Genomic DNA, 18,950 nt, shown 5'->3' with positions numbered 1-18,950 from the left:
CCATCATGATACTAAGGATAGACAAATAACTGGAATCATTAAGCAGGAGCGTAAGTAGAAGAGAAGTCCAAACCAGGAAGACAAATGAGGATCCAAACCGTAGTTACTTAATTTGCTAGGTCATAAGCAAATTGTGGATTTCTCTGAAATGTACAGGTTAGCAGTATGTTTCCTTCTTATATGCAAAGATAAGCATTATATTTTATATGTAAAATATCAACCCTTGTTCATTAGATCTGCATGTCCTCTGCTTCTACCTCTCTACAGAGATGGTACCCTTAATGAATAAAAAAATATGAAAAAAATATTATACTTCAAAACAAATTTAATATAACATTATATAAACAAGAAGAAGCCAAATTTATTTTCTCATCCTAACCCAAGCAAATCAAGTTGAAAGGAAAAGAATGAATTGTGAAATTGTGAAACTGAATTGAATCAAGTGAATCATCAAATTCGCTAGCAATTGTCTAGACTAAAGTTACAGTGCATATAATTTGTGAAATTATGTTATAAAGTTTAAGAAAAAAGATTATGTGAGCTATTACTAACAGAAGCAGCCTAAGTAATTGCTGCATATAAACCTGCATCCATGCGCATCTGTTCAAGGAAGCCATCTGTTATAGTATGAATTCTCAAGCATGGTATTTCTCTTTACCTTCAGCATGCCCAACTAATACACCTATCCTTCTTAATATGGCACCACTAACCTGAAACAGCTTCTTCTGCAACTTTTGCATGTTGCTTGACCAATTCCTCTTTAGCACGGATGTTCAGAAGAGCAGCTGACAATTTCTCAGTCAAACTCTTCGCAGTTTCATGGACTTCACTATCACCAATATTTGATGAAACCTCTAGCATTTGGGCATGATTTGGGGAAGCATTATTTGGAGAACCCTTCATTGCCTCCTGTTTAACAATCAGTTTACCATGTTATGACCCACCATAGTCATATAAGTTATAGCTAAACACCAGGTTAAATTTAAAATTTTCTCTTCCAATTTCAATTTCCAGCACATCTCACACATTTATCTTTTTGATGAAGTAATTTTTTTCCAAAAAAGGCAAAGCAGTGTTGTTTATGGGCCTCAACTTTATCTTAAGCAGCAAGCCTGTCATGCGTGGGGATAGCTTGATATGTTAAAACATTATTTACCAAGTTTGATTTTTTTTTTTTTAGTACTCAGCACTTAACATTAACCACCTACAAACTTTTTCGGATGAAGCATCTTTAGCCAGGAGAGTGGCATGTTGTAGTAACAGCAGCTGGATGATTAGTTTCTGTTGAAGGAAATCCTACATTGCGGTTATGTTGTTATTAAGCTCAGATAAAAAAGGAGCAACCTTCTGAGAACTCCAAGACTTGGAAAGAGTCTAGACGAAGAGGAAAAAACCATACATAAAGGAAAGCAATCATTGTTGAGGTATAAAGTCAGACGCCAAAGTTTCAACTTCAAGCACAAGCCCCAAAATACGATCAAGGCATTATTACATGTTAATATCAGCAAGCTCTCGCATAATTTATATCTTTGGTGCAATCATCATTAAAGAATAAACAGCTATCCAGCACAAAAAATCCATGCATTCATCGTTGAGGTAGAAGATAATGATCTGAAGAACCAAATTAGAACACAAGCCTAAAAGTAGGCTCAGGTTACCACATGATGAAAGTTGAGAACTCTTACTTAAAATGTATGAGCATCATAATCATCATGGAAAAAGGAACAATTATGCAGTGTAGAATTATACACCTAGATAGTTCCAGGAAATAATGAGAGAGAGAGAGAAAGAGACAATATCGTCAAATTGCTGCAGGAAATGAAGCTGTTGAGCTACACATTAACAATTTATAGCACCTTACTTAAAGGCGAGCTTTCACCTTGAGGGGGAAAGTATCAAATTTATATTCAACATTTATATGCAAGAGATGGCATAGGCCGAGATTTAAAAAGAGTTAAGTCTATCCATTCAATTGTTTTCTGTGTCCAATGCTCTTGTTTAGGCCCTTTGTATTCAAAATCCTTTCTTGCCAGGGCTGTTTCACAGCCTATACCACATACAGCCAAACCAACTAAACCAGTTCTTCCTCACTAGTCTTCTATAATGCAGCTTTGAATCTTCTACTATCTTATTCATTACTCATTTAATACTTCCTAGTTTATCACCGTAATGAGTTCAAAATCCTCATCTGCTGCACTCCAGCTCAACATCCCCATCTCTCCTTTATACATCTTACGCTGATGGGATTTCCTCACTACCTATCATTCTGATCGATAACTCAGGGGAATGTTTTAATCATTTAATTGACTTTCCTTTAGGTCTCAATGGCATCAGATGACAACATGGCATTCAAAAGGCACTTCTACTTTAAGCATTTTGCTTCAGTCCTGCTGGAGAGAATTTCATCAATCTCTCCTCTTTTTTGGAATCCATTTAAGCTAGAAAGAGTAATTTGCTGTTCTAAGTTAATCAGGACCAACATCCTTAGCATCATCCAAAGTTCAAATAAGAATGCAATGCTTCAACTATATGAATTGCTTCTGAAGCTTTAAGGGGATAAGGATTTGCGGTGGTCATCTGCGTAAATGTTTGAGGGGGGCAAAGAAGGAAGACAGACAAAACAGGAAGAGACAGAGAGGACAGCAGACAAACCTGATCATCTGAGCACCTCTCAGAATGAGACGACATCGATCCCGAGCTCTCAGAATCACTGGGGCTCTTCTCGGACGACTTCCGCCTCCAAAGCCAACTGCGGCGATCCATCTTGCTACCTCGACCATTTAACAGAAAAATGGCACTTGGACTCCATCTCCATACCCACCACCACTTCAATTCCTCCACGGATCACCAGCAGCAAATGCCCCAAAAGATCCAACCATTTCAAACGAGAAATCATCACCAGATCAGATTGAAATAAAAACCCTTAATTTCACTGATCAAGAAAGAACTTAATCATCCAACCAAAACCCTAAAGAAAACCCCACAAGATCAAAAATCTACAACCCCAGAAGAACCCTACTCATCACCCCAAAATCTCATCTTTCCGTGGAAAACCCAACAGAATCACAACCAAAAAAGCCATTTTTTAAAGGAAAAACAACAAAATCAAACCCAGAGGGCATTAATACCCGAAAGAGAGGAACGCGTGAGGGATGTGGGGAATGTCGACAGAGAAGACGATCGGCGTGTGGTATTTGAATCCAAAATGCTTTATTTTCAAAATTTTTCCCAATTTCGCTACTATTTATCCAAAGAAACATTAGTTTACTGTTCGCCCATTAATTTATTCAATCAATCTCACCACTTTGGAGCGAACGCATGTGATGGAAAGAAAAAAGTCGCCTCCTTGGAAGCCCTTTTCAGCCTTATTCTTCAGTTTGTCGGGGACTCCGCTTCTTTATTTTTTTCGAAACGAAGCCGGCCTTGTTCGCGCCCGCAAGATGCACAGCTGAGTATTTTCTCGGTTCCTCTCAGGACTAAACAATCAAGCTTTGCTAGAGAGAGAGAGAGCTCAGAGCTCCCCTTGGCTCCCTGCTCCCATTCTTTTTTTTTCGCAGCTACTCTGTTACCTGCCTGTTTTATATTGATTACTTTAGCATTAAAGTACAGTTGCTAATGATTTTTATTTTTAATCTTACATTATGCTCTTTTACACAGGTTTTAGATGGTTTACCAATAAAATAAAAAGGTTTAGCTAATGAGATTATTTGGGTCCCACTGGTAAGATAGCTTGACACTTTGACTTTGTTGTGGCTTGTAACCCCTGAATTGCCCTTCTAACATTAACATAAGTTTCCTCATCTTGGATGTCTGTGCTAGGGTTCAGATTGTATTTTTCGTGCAAAAGAATGATTTACTTTTTTTCACGACATGCAATCCGATGGCTGACGCAGCGAAAAAAAGATCAATCAAAGATACAACTTGAATCCCTTTGCTAGATGGTTAGTTTGGTCTAATTCTCTATTGCAATGAATGCAAATGAGGATTCCTAACTTGCTTCAGAGTGGTTGGTGCAATTATAAAGATGCTCGGCAATTTATCACACATGCTCTCTGTGTGCACTTAATGTTGGGGGCTCCGCAGCAATGCAGGAGAAAGGTAGCATGATTTGTTTGGTTGTGATTAGTCTAGATAAGTAGATTAAATTTTTTGATCATTTAGGATGAATCGATAGTGTCGCCAAATTGGCATTGCATGCAGTGAAAATAATTGATCTTTTTGCATCTTCTCTTGATCATATAGAAGCTGAATATTAAGGTCGTTAAGGTTAATGTTAAACCATTGCCTTAAGCCTAAGTATATTCAAAAGTTCTCGGTCCCCACTGAATATTGCAGGGGCCTGACCTCATGACATACTTGACTATAGTTGATGATGCTAGAAGAACATACAACTGCAAGTATATATAATATGCAGAGAGCTGAATCCATAATTTAGGTTAAGTAGGAGTTGAAGCTTTATAGTTGTAGCCTCCACTTAATTTCCTCCTGCTTTGAGATGAATTGGTGATGTAGTAGGATCCAGACAACCAAGCAACCACAACTTGAGCTTTAAGCTCTGTTATTTAAGATGACATAAGTAATATTTTAGTAAAAGGTGAGCAGGACATTCGCATTTTAAATAATCATTGCAGATTCCTTTCTTTTGAAAGATGATGAGATCCCTTTTAAGAACTAAAGATGATGAAACCTTTTACTTCTAATTTTTTTTAAAGGAAACCAAAGTTAACTATAGAGGCAGGGATAAAATATTCATGGATACAACAAAAAAAATGAATCAAATTATTCAAACAGGACACCACAACCAAAAACACAAACCCCCTAGCCTCCACTGGTGGCTGACAAGTTGCTTCGCTTACTTCCTTATAGTGGACTGTGCTGTTGCATTCCAATATACTGATTTCAGCTGTTCGACAAGAGATTAGCTTGGCTGTCTCACACAAGATGGGACATAGCATTCTATGATGTGATGTCTGAATCCTAATCGGCCCTACAAGGTGATGTCCCTCGGCATGTCGCATAGCTATACTGGAGTAAGAATTTGAAAGTGCGTGGCTCCACCTTATCAGCTCAGATAACATGGCATCAAAGCAGCTAAGTTTCTCTCAGAGTCCCACATGGAGGTATTTTGATCTTAATCATATAACACTGACTGCTGATCTTGACAAGAGAAATGATAGGCCACCTACAAGAAGGAAAGGCCACTTGTCTAGATGATAGGCCCCTTTCTTAGCAAAATTTCCTTTTCATGAAATCATCTGTCAAAGTACTTGCAAAGTTTAAACTTCATTTAACCTTTTCGTTTAATTTTCATCAAAGAAAAATAACAAAAACTTCAGAAAGATTGCAGTTTGGAAGAGCAACATCAAAAAGGTAGCTGTCGAACTACTATGAAGCATCTTAGCCCTTCCCTACGAATTCAATCTCGAAGCATTAGCTATCCACTTCCATGGTCACATCCAATAGCTTCAAAGTTTTTCTAAACAAAAATCTCCAGCCACAGAAATGTGGGATATCTAGTTTCACTTGCAAAATGAATAGTTTTGTGTTCTTTTATATCTAGCAAATCAGACAACTCACCTTTTTGCCATGTTCTTAGAACAAATACTTTAAAAGGAGTCGAGCTCTTGCTTGGATGTCAATATTCCTTCCAATTTTTGGTTAATTTTATGTATTGGAATGCAAGGATGGGGTAGTTCCTGCATCCTTTTCCCTCTCTCCCATCAATCAGTGGCTTTATCCAGCTATCTTTCCGCATGCATATCTATGTTCACTGCTCGTATACATATCAAATCTAGGAAAGTTCATTAACTTTTAGATAAAAAATTTCTTTGTGATCCCATAAAGGATTTAGAAATGGTGTAAAAATAATAATGATCATCACATATAAGAAGGAATATGCAGAAATGTTGACATCATTATGCGATAATTGCCTGTTATATTGGAGCATGGTCATCAATAACTTCCTATAGGCATTTTCCTCATAAGAAAAAAAAACATATAACAATTATGTTCTAAAGACCAACAGGGTTAACTGCTACGTACGTAGCCAAATCTGAATGGTGATGAACCAACTTTATCTTTCTCTTCAATGCAAAAAAGAAAGAAGAAAGAAAGAAAAAAGTATATAAGTGAAGTTCAATAGATTAGAAGCCTGAAATATAACTGACATCTTCTCTCTAGATTTATGTTCCTAAAATTAGAGGATAATAATAAAGTGATTTCAGGTACGATGTTATTCTTGGCGTGTATTCGTTAGTGCAAACCGTTGCAGAGGAGAAGACCCAAAAAGAACAGAAGAAGAACCCGTGATCTATGCCACCGATGTTTGGCCGGTGTCTTTGGACCATTGAGCCAAGAGGGTCCATGGCAAAAGACAAGGACATTGATCCTTCATTAGTTTGGACCTCTCCTTTGTTTTACGGCTTCCCGTGGTGGTTTCGGTCCGGGTTGATATGGAGTTGGGGCCAGTGGGCGCATGACAAAGTAGACACCTAGAAGGCATTCAGCTTTATATCCTAACAGTTGTCATGTTGGCCACTTAGCATGCACAAATCATTACAATAACATGGCTCACGTGAGAGCATGAGGTAATTATTGAAACAAAAATCATATGGGACGGGACGGTAAGGACCCATGCAATTTTCAGGTAAGATGTTAGATGACTAATTTGCTTGTTGTGTATCACTTAACTAGATAATGTGGACCGATAAAAAAAGTATGTTTTAGAAATGAGGAAGAAAGAGGATAATGAGTGCAATTTTCTTTCTTGTTTTTTTTAAAAAAAAAAAATCAAGAGACTAATGACTCTGTCAGTAAAGGAAGTTTCTGACATTTGGGTTTCTTCTTTAAGATAGACACTAATAAAAACGTGGCAGAATAGGAAGCTCGTCCAATGTTTCATTCTCCAGTGCTGGCCCCATATGATTTTTATTCCAATTATTGGCTACAAAACCCCACTAATCATGTGTATTTGTGCATGATAGAAAGAGAGATCTTTAAATACCTTTAGGGCCCATTCTTTGGAGGGTAAAAAACTTACCAGAAATCTATATTTTTTTTAATAAGTATTTCTTACTATATTTACCAAAGAATGGGCACTTAACAACATTCTGGAGGATACGTACACGCAATGTATTGCACCATAGCCAAGTGGCATATAGAGAAGCATATCAAAATTTTAATGCAAGAGTTTGAATATCTGGAGAGAGATGTTCATGGGTCCAATTGAACGTGGATTATGCTCTCAACATGAGTCTCACAATCCTCATTAGATCACATTCAACTCCACTGGAAGGAAGTTTGATCTCTTCTTCACGGCAAAGCCAATCCACAACCCAAGTTGTAATATTCTCGCAACTTCATTTCTCAAGAAGAAGCAACAGCAAGGATCCATGCGCCGCCAAAGGCTTTGGTAAGGAACCTGGTTAAAAAGAATAAAAATTTGGAAATAGATTTGAAGCAAAAGCTTTTCTCCAGACATCTTTTTTTTCCTCCCCTGCTAATTTAGCCTAGAGCAGTTACAGTATATGGTCTAAATTAAGAACTTCATTCCACGTAGCAAAAGAATCGCACCAACTACCACCAAGTCAGAAGGAAATGCTCAGATTGAACCTTCTGTTTTTTCCCTTCATCGTCTCTTTTTAACATAGTTTCTTTCCACCATGCCTTCCCATCTAACCTTGTAGCCTTCTCTTTAAATGCCTCCAACTTTTTTTTTTTTTTTTTTTTGCCTTGCATCCTTTTCTTTTCATTTTTTTTTCCTGTTTCAATGGGTTGGTATTTCCATCGCCACCTTGTCGGTTTATGCTGCACCCAGAAGTAGAACCGCAAATGTTTCGATTTCCAACATTTAAATCTGATGTATAGCAGTTCTTACGGTCATCAAAAGACAAGGTCCATAAAAATGTTAAATATTTTTTATTAATCAAAAAGAAGTTCAAAGATTCTAGTTTTACATCACAAAGAGCACCTGACCTTTCTAGTCTCCACAAATCAACAGGATCGGAATACTGAACACAGCAGCTTATCAGGCAATGTAATACCCACAGTACATTAGCGAATAATGGTCAAGAAGAAAAGGCAAGAAGGCAGTGCATCTACCATGCTTGCTTGTCTCAACAAAAGAAACAGGCCATGCAAGCCGCTACAAAAGCCAGGGTAGATGAGCTATGACACCAGGACCCACTTCCTCCTGGAGCTGGAGAACATCCAAGGAATTGTCTCCCAGTGTGGGCCAAAAATATCAGAAGGAATCTGTAGTACCGACAGGAGAAGAACCATAGCAGATACAGCAAAAGAGAAGAAAACCAATTTGACTTCCACCATGGAAATGGAAAAGAGGAAATCTCAAACTGAAATAATCATTAAACAGTGAAATAAAACACCATTAAAATTTCTGGTGAGCTTACTCCAATATCGTTTAGTTGGAATGCACACCCTTCGATGTTCCTAGTAATTTTTTTTTCCTTTTCAATGTATATAATCTTAGTTTCTGGATGTCTTTTTTATCTGTACAGACAGATTAACTGACAAAAAAACTGCTGTCATTGATGCAAAAGATGTGAAGAAAATAGATGCACAGCACTTAGCGGCATGCTAACTTTAAGATCGCAGAATGGTGTACTGTGTAGCTTATTTCCTTGTCATGTATGACTTGGTTGCAACAATCATTCACTACATTCGACTATGCCTTCCCCAGCCAACTGCATCATTTGTATTATATGATGTGGTATCACAGAAAAAAAGAACGAGACTCTTAAAGTTTAAGCCATTTGATGAATGCTCTGATTCCAGGGAGCTTTTAACTTACGATGTTGCTCTCCAACTTATACAGGAGCATGAACCTGTATATGCTACCCTTCAAATATTTTTTTGCTTGCCTGCAAGAGAAATCACATCTTGGATCGTTTCAAGTACGCCATTACTCCAATACTTGTCAGTATGACTGCACCTGCCACGATCCCAGTTTGCAGAGATGTCCATCCTCTTCTCTGTAGTGTTGCAAGATCTGACTTCGATCTTGTGGCTTCCTTCTTTGCATCAGAGTCTTCAATATGCAGCCTTAAAATCTGAAATAAGCAAATGATGACAGCTGAAACAAATAAGGCCCATTCTCAATCACGTCAAAAACATGAGAGCGGAAGGTGATAAGAAAAGATTGACCACTTCTAAGAGATACAGTTCTTGTATAAAAGAAAACATTTCCAGCATCTTTCAAATTCATATATCTGCTGGTGCAGGACCAGAACATCAGCCACATCTCACAGGAGGCCTTGCCCCCTATAATCATCTAGCTGTAATCAAATCGTACCCATGGTAGGTTAAGACTTTCAAAAGAAGAAAATGTTCTTAATGTCTTGTTTTTAAAGGGAAATTGGAAATTGTTTGACTTTTCTTTGTACTTTGTAAACAAAATGTTGGGCTGGTTGTGTCAAAGATGGTCACATTTACAAGGTTCAATCCATATGATGTCTACAGGTCATGTCTTCTTGAAGGTTAAATAATCCATAAAGAGGCACTAATTCTATCCATGATGGCCTTATTCAAGAATGTTGCACTTGTGCTATTTATATGCCATACATTTCAAGAAGCCCAAAAAAATAGTAGTATCACGAAGTTGGATAAATTATGTCAATAATGGCCTCATTACAAGGGTCGCAAATGAATGCTCTCTGTGCCACACATCTGTCAAGGACCATCAGCATTGGTAGGATATGTCTAACATTATCCACAAATTATCAATGCAGAATCCATTTTCACTATCTACAAACCAATTGTCCCATATGGATAGACCAGCTATCCAGAGTAGTGTAATTTAAGGGGAAATTTTTTCAGCAGTTGCTTCATTTAGAAAAATTTTCAGCAGTTGCTTCTTTTAGAAAATTTTCCAGCATTTGCTTCCTTTTAGATGATAGCCTTGAGTAATTTTTTGTGTTGATGCATGTCAAGTGTCAGAATAGTTAGACACCGACGGTACTAACAGCAACAGCATCAATCTTTAGGCCCGTAGCAGAATTATGTTGGATCACAACAATTTCTATGTATAATCCATCCCTAATTTACATTTCTTTATATATGCACAACCCCCACAACTAACAGAAAGCCTGATACAAGGCATTGCTTTGATCTTTTCTTAATGATGAAAGCAATTATAATCCTTGGATCAATGCTACACCAAAAGACAATCCTCACAAACACCCAGAAAAAACAGGGACAAGCTGCATGAAATTTCAAATTATAGGTGGGGACTGCACATGGTCCTTCACACCTAAATTCAAATACTTACGTGCTAACCCTGTTTCTTCAGGGCTGTAGTTTTTTGCTATTTTAGCATGTTCGCAGAACCTAGTTTAGAAAGAAAAGCAGATGAAGGAATCACCTTCCACCCAGCTGATCGGGCATGGTTCACAGCTCCAATGAGATCCTTATCCGTAACCAGAAGCACTCTGTCACCTTCATCATCCTCATACTGCATGAAGCAGAATGGTCAAAATTCAATTTCTATCAAATGGAAACCACGGCTGCAAAGAGAAACACAAGAATGTAACCTCACCAAGAGTTGGATTTTATCTGTGTCACTGACAAGCCCCATTCTCTGCATTACAGCAGATGCAAGCTCAGCTAAACTCTCTGTACCTATAGCGAGAAAATGGTCATACATTGGAGCCACATTTCGATATTTCGAGAATAAACAACAAAAAAAAGAATCACAACCCAAATTCTGATATGAAAACTGCTACACACTAACCACAATCAAATCTATGTAGTCGTCCCTTTCGGTCTTCAACCTTGAAAGCAAACGAGTTTCCAAGACCTAGAGGTGGGTATATATACTTCCCATTTTCTGTGCACTCTGATGCCATCAATGCAGACATTTCACTGCAGTTAAACAATTTTCAGAGGCATTGAACATGCTGGTCAGCAAAAAATAAAATAAAAAGAACACGCATAGCACCTATGTGTATCAAACTCCTCATATGGTGGCTCCAGAGCAAGGGCAGAATCCCAAAACTTCTGCATCATCGTGTTTGCCACATCATTTACAACTCCACCACCTCCTTCAACCTTCAAGAAGAAAAGAAGGAAGTAAGATAAAAAAATACAGATATACTCATGAACAAGTTCAACTGAACGTCGAATGAATCAAATATTGTGGTTCAACACACATTATTCATGATCAAAACTGAACATCGAATAAATCAAGTATTGCAGTTCAACACACAATATTCATGATCAAACAAACAAAAATCAGCTTAACTGAAAAAGCTTGCGACCTGGCTCGGGAATCGGTTTGATACAATCAACGTGTAAAATTTATCTAGTAGGAATATATCTTTTTCACTAAGCCATAAAATTCAGTGGTATATGTTTCAATCAGAGTAATCAGCCAAAGATGTGAGGAATAATCAGATAGTAACACACTCAAGAAGACACCATCTGGCGGCAGTCCCCAACTTCAAACACAATACTCCTCGCAATCAATAAATTTTTGCAGCATTTTAAATCTCTGTGCTTGTAGTATGTAAAAAGCACCAGAAAGCGATATAGAATAAAGGAAAGTTATTTCATCATAAGTAAATATCAATCTACTGGTTTGAAACAAATTGGTGGCTTAGGATATCTCTAAATAGACATTGATTGCACTCTTCTGATGTAATAAAGAGTGAAGAACATTGAAGAAACTTCTTTACATTGTGCACACATCCACATTCAAGAGCAATCCTAGAAAATTAAACAGTGCATGATTCAGGTAAAAGCATTTCAAATATAAGGGGTCTTACCATGGAAATTGCTGCATGCGTAAGTTGCAAAACATCCAAACAAGCAGCAATTTGGCCATCTGTCTGAGAAGTTGCGTCAGTTAACTGAAGGCAAAGAGATTTGCTGCCCACTACAAGTGAACATTATTTACCTCTATCCAGCACTGGAAGATGTAAGAATTTTCCATCATGCATTATGTGCAGTGCATCAAGAATTGTTGTATCCAGTGTCGCACATTCAGGGTTTGCAGTCATCACCTATAAAATAATCATAAAAAGGTACACATCACAAAAACTAATGAGAGGAAAAATGTCTAAAACTAACCATACAAAAATTATGTCATGAAGCATTTGAAACATCATATGAGCACATTTTCATACCAGTGTCAAGATACATTGTTTAAGACAGTACAATGATATTGCCGGTAATATAACTAACATAAACTAAATAAATATCTGTTACCACTTACCACCATGCAATATAGACATTGATGATATAGGTATTCCATTAGAATGTAATAGTTTATGATGCACAAAAGTATTGCTAGCCAGCAGTTACCAATCTATGGTATCTACAGAAGACCAGCATATAAAAGAAAAGTTTCAATTTTCGGCATTGAAGAATTTTCAGAACACTAATAATTCTCAGAGAAACCATGATGACCATATTGTTAATAAAGATAGTGATGATATCGATATGTCCCAAGAAAAATAACCATAGCAAACCTCGAGGTTGGCAAGACTGAAGCAACTATTTTCTATTCTAGCTCAAAGTGGATGCTCCATGCTACATTAGGGCAAAAAATATTGAAACTATAGTCTCATGAGGTGGGAGTGAATGTGTGACCAAAGGGTGACATCCCTTGACAAAAATTGATGGACTAGGAGCACAAAGAAGCTCATGATTACCTTAAAGCATTCATTGCAAGGATTGAAATAATGTCTGTCAACGGCATGCCAACGTAGCATTAGCAAGTACAACAGTTCCATGCCAGTTCCAGTGCGGACATGCTTGGAACACGCTGCCCCGACATATGCCAAGTACTAACATGCAGCAAGGATCACGCCAGTGCTGTAAGTCAATGAGGCATTGGCATAGTACATAATATGTCATGCCATACCTATCACCTAAACTAGTGATGATGGTAAGAGTGAAAGAGAGCCTAAAAAGAGATAGAACCTAGAGAAAGATTGCAAAGAGAAGCTCAGTAGCACCTAAGAAAGAAGTCCATGAGAAATGAATAAATAAGAAAATGTATAATATATAAAAAAGATGTATGCCTGTTGTCTCTCTCCTCTTGTATAACATTTTTAACCTTCCTTGAAGCCTCAAATTGGCGATAGATTGCTCACGTGCTCTTATTTAAATATTTGCCGTAGACTTAGTTACGCTAGACACCCTAAGTCATCTGTCAATGGCAGATCAGTCCAAGGTTCAAAACTACTAATGTATCAGGCACTCGGACAAATAATTGGCAAAAGCAACTTAAGGATTCATCAATGTACTCTTCATGGATCTTGATCAAGTAAACAAAAAGAGAAGATTGAGATAAACAAGAAAATCGTGCCAGACTCATCATCTGAGAAAAAATAAACAGGAAAAGGAGATTCATGAGGCACTAATGTAAGGAAAGTATATTGATGGTTAGATGGGAATGCTGGCTAGCATCACCACCCACTTGAATTATACATAATGGAGCCATAATGAAGTTTGCAACCATACACCAAGGGAGTAGGAGAAGAAATAATGAGACATGAACGGTGAAGTTTGCTAACAAGAAAATCGTGGCAGACTCATCATCTGAGAAGAAATAAACAGGAAAAGGAGATTCATGGGGTCCTAATGAAGTATATTGATGGTCAGAATAACAGCAATAGAACAAATCTGAGGAACCATTCTTAATCAAAGAAAGGAACAAGCAGGCATGCATGCATGCTTGCAATGACACTATACAATTTTTTCTGAAGAAAATGGTGAAAGATACATGTCCAAGCAAAAGCAAGAATCCGGAGGGCGAAAAACAAAATGCTCTGAACACATAAACTAGCACAATATCATATACTTGATAGCCCTAATGTTATATACACAATATCATATATTTCTGCAACCTTGACATGTGCGCATTGCATATTTGACATTCAGATACTGATGCCTTATAAAGAAATGAGACTTTTAAAGTATGAGCCATGTTGCAATTTACCACATTGACTTCTAGCAAAACACCATATGTGATCAAAGTAAATTAAACCTCTATGCAGAAACCAATCTCGTTTTTCTCATTGGAAAAAAAAAAGAGTGGAAATTTTTACTCTAGGAACATGACTTTCCATGTTGAAAAAACATTCTGATGGTAACTTCTTAATGGAGATCATAAATATACATGCCAACCAAAAGCCTACAGCTATTCAATTTTCTATATGCCACCTTAGAAGTTAGCATGCAAATACAGCAAACAACCCAGTAGTCTATGTTGCACATGCCAAGTTTGGAGAAAGGCCGCATGTATTATTGAATCCACAGCGAATTAGATTAGTGCGGATCAGGTTATCGTATCTTGCTACTACAAAATCTTTTCAACTCTTGCATCTCGATTTCTTGAAAAATGAATTTGCAATCAACACACAGAAAATATGCAGATAATCATGCAGTGTAAGTCCTACAGAAGTGTATTTCAAAAAGACTGACATTTGAAGTATTTGTCATAATAAATTCCACAATCTGCACTATAGTATATATTGCAATTCCTAATTGTTCCTCCAATAAAAATAAAATTCCATTTCTTATGTATTCCTCCAATTAAAAAGTGTATTGTAGATGAAGCAATGCATAAAAGCTTGATGCGAAAATATTATGATTGATTATTGCTCTGTTAGATTTTCGGATGTTATGAACCATGTTGGCAAGAGTGCTTGAATGAGATTACTCTGGCAGGCCTTTAGTCAACTAAGCTTATCTAGAAAAGCATCAACCATTCAAAAGCAAGATGCCCGTGTGAACTTATACATAGAGCTTGTTAGTGTAATTGAACTACACAAAAACCATATCCCTGATATATAAGCACAATCAAGGGGAGAGAAAATCACAGAGTACATTATCCCAATTGCTCAAAGAAATAACAATGTAAAATGAGTTTCGCATAAAGAAACCTTTTCCACTAGAGTCAACTCAGGGGAAAGATTCTGAGCCACCACTCGCATGAGGATGTCCTTTGAGCTGCAGAATATTGCGATGAAGCAGACATTAGTGACTACTTAAAAAGAATGGCAATCAAAACCAAGTTAACTGCCAAATTTACAGAAAATGAGCTCCGAAAGACAAATCATTCACAGCAACAAACATACGTTAGAATCCCTTGAGGCTTGCTTCCAGTCATAATGATCACTGAATTAACTCGAAGTTCACGCATCTTTTTGGCGGCAACATACACAGGATCTGAAGGAGATACCACTGCAACTCTGCAAATATGGATAGTTATAAAACCAAAAACAACGACTTGTTTCTTTATTAGAAACAGTATTAGAAATATCATTAAGACCAGGTATTTGGCACATAAATCTTCACCATACTTGGTGTTCTCTGTGATGATAGTTGACAGAGAAGGCTTAAACATCCGCTCTCGAAGAGTCTCTATAAAAGCATAAGGAGCTGCAGACAGGAATGATAACGTCAATAAACTGAATAGGATGCAGACCAATTATATTAACAAATATTAACTGAAAACAAGAAAAGCCTACTTTTTGCTACTCAAAACTACAATGCCAGATGCTATGTTACGAACATATTTAGTATGAATATCTTCAGGTGAGCATGAAGCTTATGGTTCTATTTTTTATCATATTTTAGAGTTAATGTTATTCCTTAATCAATACAACAATTCTGTATGACATTATATTTTTGCTTAAATGATTGCTTAGTCCTTGGCAGACAGTTTGCCATGTCAACAAAGTAAAAGCAACCTGTGGGTAGAAATTATATGTTTTTGACAGTTCAAGCTCCTCTTCTTGTTTCTAAATTTACCCAATCATGTACCACTGTTTTCAAAACATGGTTTCATGTGAGACTAAAGGCTACAATACTGACAAGGATCCACTCTAGTGATCCACAAAATAGTTGACAATACAAAGAGGGCTGAACAAGTAATAACCTGAAAAGTTGCTTCCCCATTGACGTTCAACCCCTTCCACAGCAGCTGCTATGGCACTGCCTTGCTCTGCAGCCTTCTCCATTCTTGATATAGCATCATACAAGCACTTCGTAATGTCCAGCATGGCAATAACTTCACCATTTTCTACAACAGGAAGGTGCCTAAATTTGCCTGACAGGGATAAATAAATAAGTCATAATGGAAGACCAAGTTTAGTAACAGAAGAAAATGAGCATGCATTAATATGAGATTGGTCTGTCATGAAAACTTAATGATTTAATCATATCTGTAAGAAAGAGGGGGAAATACATAAACATATGTAAATAAGACCACAATTTTGTAACATAACTATATAAATAATATTCGCACATCATCTATATGCAATAAAATAAAATAGATGACATGCCATTGTGGACTCAACAAAACAGTATATATGCATTTTTCACATATTTTGCCTGAAAATGTTCAAGAAAGTTTAGATCTTTCACCTTTTTTTTTCCTAGAATGTAGAGAAACATAAGATATAATTTTCTTTTAATATGGTAGAAAATTTTGCAGACCATCACAAATCAGGATTCTATGATTCATATAGATGATGATCCCAAGTATCTGTCAAGTTTCTGTAGAAAAGGTTAACAAACAGAGGCAGAGAATGACCTTAGATGTTAAGCAGACAATTTTTTTTTTTTTAAAAGAAAAGGAACTCGGAGATGAACCAGGCCATCCCCACCTTTATGCAATGAATTCTTTCAAAATTCTGCAGCATTATTTGGGAGATCAACAGTACATTTATATTCTTAGTAACTTCAAAATTTTTTGGGTAGTTAGTAACTTTAAACTTTTCAAAAGGTTTATTATGCATGTAATTAGATGCAGAGATCAGATACATATTCAAGTAATCTATCTCTGGTTACTAGTTTTATTATTCTCAGGTTTCTTCCTACTTGGAAAAAATCTATTTTTATAAAACATAGTAGTTAAGGGGAAAAACCAAAGATACTGTGGCCATCTCTAATAATGCACTTTCATGTTGCACATATTTATTGTGCTTGTCAATTTTGTAGACCATCATGCTTAACCCTGTTGACTATTATTGACAAAGTATTCCATGTCCAGCATTGTTTAACAGGATCTTCCAGGTGCCCAGTCAGTTTGATTGCCTGAAACTATAACTTCTTGCCAAAGCCATTCCAACCTCAGAAGTACATAAGGACCACTGAAACTAATTTAAAAGGTGCTGACCAATCATTTAACAGCCACTCATAAAGGCCCAGGTTGGTTGCTAGGAAATGTAACCAAAATAACAAGTTTTCATGCAACAATGAGCATTATCAGTGATCAGACAAAACTTACAAAGCGGTAGAGGACAACGGTTTCTCTCTGATCACCAAAAAAAGTTCATATCCTGATCATACTTTAAACATATCATGGCACCTTCCACCCAACTTGGGGCACAACTCCCTTCTAAGCAAACATGCTCTATTTCTTTTTTACTTCCCTACACAATCCAAATCAAAGGTCCACCATATGCATACATGGGGTGACCTCCCCATGTTCCCGATACCCCAAACATTCTTTTCCCATCAAGTAAATGAAACAATCAAACATTTCTTCCTAGAAATTCACATTTCCTCACGTTACATGAGTGCTCGTTACTATTAACATAAAGTATCAGAAATTGCATTTTCAGTTCCCCAGAAAGCTCGCTCTGTCGACCAGGATGGGGTTCGGTTCGTGCTAGATATGTTACTCTTATACTGCCCACGAAATAAGAATAACTGTAGCTTTTTGCACTTCATAATCACTCAACTGAAGTAAAGACGTTCAGCAATCTCGCTTGGTAACATAACCCACAGCAATAGCATGGCACATACCAAAAGATACCCCTTTTTTCCAAAAAGAAAATATTGTTTAAAAAAAAATCTTGAACAGACTAACCTTGGATCATCTTCTGCAGTGCCTCAATAGCCAGAGTATCCGCCATGACAAACATCGGATTCCTAGTCATAATCTTTGAGACGATCGTCTGCTCTGGCCTCAACCCCTCCGCTATAACCCTGGTTGATATATCCTATCCACACAAGGACCACATAGATCCACATAATTAGTCATTCTTGAACCAAGAAAGCACAAAGCCCATTAAAAGATCAAACTTTAGCCCCAAGAAAGGGAAAATAAGATCATTAAAAGAACCTTGTCAGTAACAATCCCAGAGAGAAGCCCATTAGCATCCGTCAGCAGCACAGAATCCACCCTCCGGGCAGCCATCCTCCGGCACGCATCAGACACGGTCGTCCCCTCGGGAATGGTCAGAGCTTTCGACAACCTCAGCTTCTTCACCGTCCTCTCCCCCCTGCTCCAGCTCCAAAAACCAATTAAAATCCACACTTTCTCAGATAAAAGAGACAATAAAGGAGAGAGGAATCGACTTTCTTACGAGGCTTGATTGGGGGACGTCGGCTTGGCGGGGTTCCCGTTCCCGTTGACGGCGGCGGCTCCGCCCCCATTCTCCGAGGCGGAGGTCCTCCTCCCAACGGACGGGCCGCGCCGCGCGGCTAAGTGATTCCTTCTCGGCGGAGGGACGGGGTGGGTGTTCATCCTCGAGCTGGGATTAGGTTCGGATCGGAAACCCTAGTTTGGGACGGAACGTGGGGCGGAGAAAAGGCCGAGGGTCTTTAATTTGACTCCCTTCTCCTCGCCCACCTTCGCCTTCCGCCGTTTACCTTTTTTTTTTTTGGTTTTTTTCCCCCACCCGATTCCCAGGTGTTTGGATTTCAAAATATTGGGTCTATAACTACTAATTATACATCATAAATCAGGTAGATATTTGTAGAAGGTGGCGTGGAAGTTACTCGAAGGCCGGGCCATGTGGTGGCTCGCGTGAAGTTTGAAACTTTGAACGCCGTGAGGGGAGGCGAATCTAATTTGACGCATTTGACCACCGTTTGTTTTGGCGAAAGAAAGTGACAAAGATTTTGGAGGCTTGGCGAAAAAGAGGACAAGAAATCCGTGTCGCACGTGTTGGGTATCGCTTGGCTAAAGAAAC

General features: G+C 37.8%; 2 protein-coding genes across 2 annotated transcripts in view; both read right to left on the bottom strand.

Annotated features, from left to right (window-relative positions):
• Positions 1–3,543, bottom strand: part of LOC103701393 — a 31,395-nt gene extending 27,852 nt beyond the window's left edge. Inside the window, exons 1-2 of the mRNA XM_039133906.1 lie at positions 2,653–3,543; positions 711–909 (exon numbers count right to left, since the gene is read on the bottom strand). Of these exons, the coding sequence (XP_038989834.1) occupies positions 711–909; positions 2,653–2,763 (310 nt within the window). The 5' untranslated portion in view covers positions 2,764–3,543. The remainder of the gene's footprint in view (positions 1–710; positions 910–2,652) is intronic.
• Positions 3,544–8,332: 4,789 nt separating this feature from the next.
• On the bottom strand, positions 8,333–18,696 carry LOC103701272 (CBS domain-containing protein CBSCBSPB3). Its single transcript, XM_008783279.4, has 14 exons — positions 18,342–18,696; positions 18,098–18,257; positions 17,843–17,975; positions 15,905–16,075; positions 15,327–15,405; positions 15,102–15,215; positions 14,907–14,973; positions 11,912–12,017; positions 11,781–11,839; positions 10,955–11,064; positions 10,748–10,878; positions 10,553–10,635; positions 10,379–10,468; positions 8,333–9,068 (listed from the first exon to the last, which is right to left on the bottom strand). Exons 1-14 carry the CDS (start codon positions 18,500–18,502, stop codon positions 8,892–8,894), a joined length of 1,641 nt encoding a protein of 546 aa, XP_008781501.2. The 5' UTR covers positions 18,503–18,696; the 3' UTR covers positions 8,333–8,891.
• Between the last annotated feature and the right edge of the window lie 254 nt (positions 18,697–18,950).

The sequence above is a fragment of the Phoenix dactylifera genome, chromosome 14, assembly GCF_009389715.1.
Source record: "Phoenix dactylifera cultivar Barhee BC4 chromosome 14, palm_55x_up_171113_PBpolish2nd_filt_p, whole genome shotgun sequence".
In the NCBI taxonomy this organism is placed as follows: Eukaryota; Viridiplantae; Streptophyta; class Magnoliopsida; order Arecales; family Arecaceae; genus Phoenix; species Phoenix dactylifera.
The sequence above is the reverse complement of the archived record's forward strand: the minus strand, read 5'-3'. Positions and strand labels throughout refer to the sequence as shown.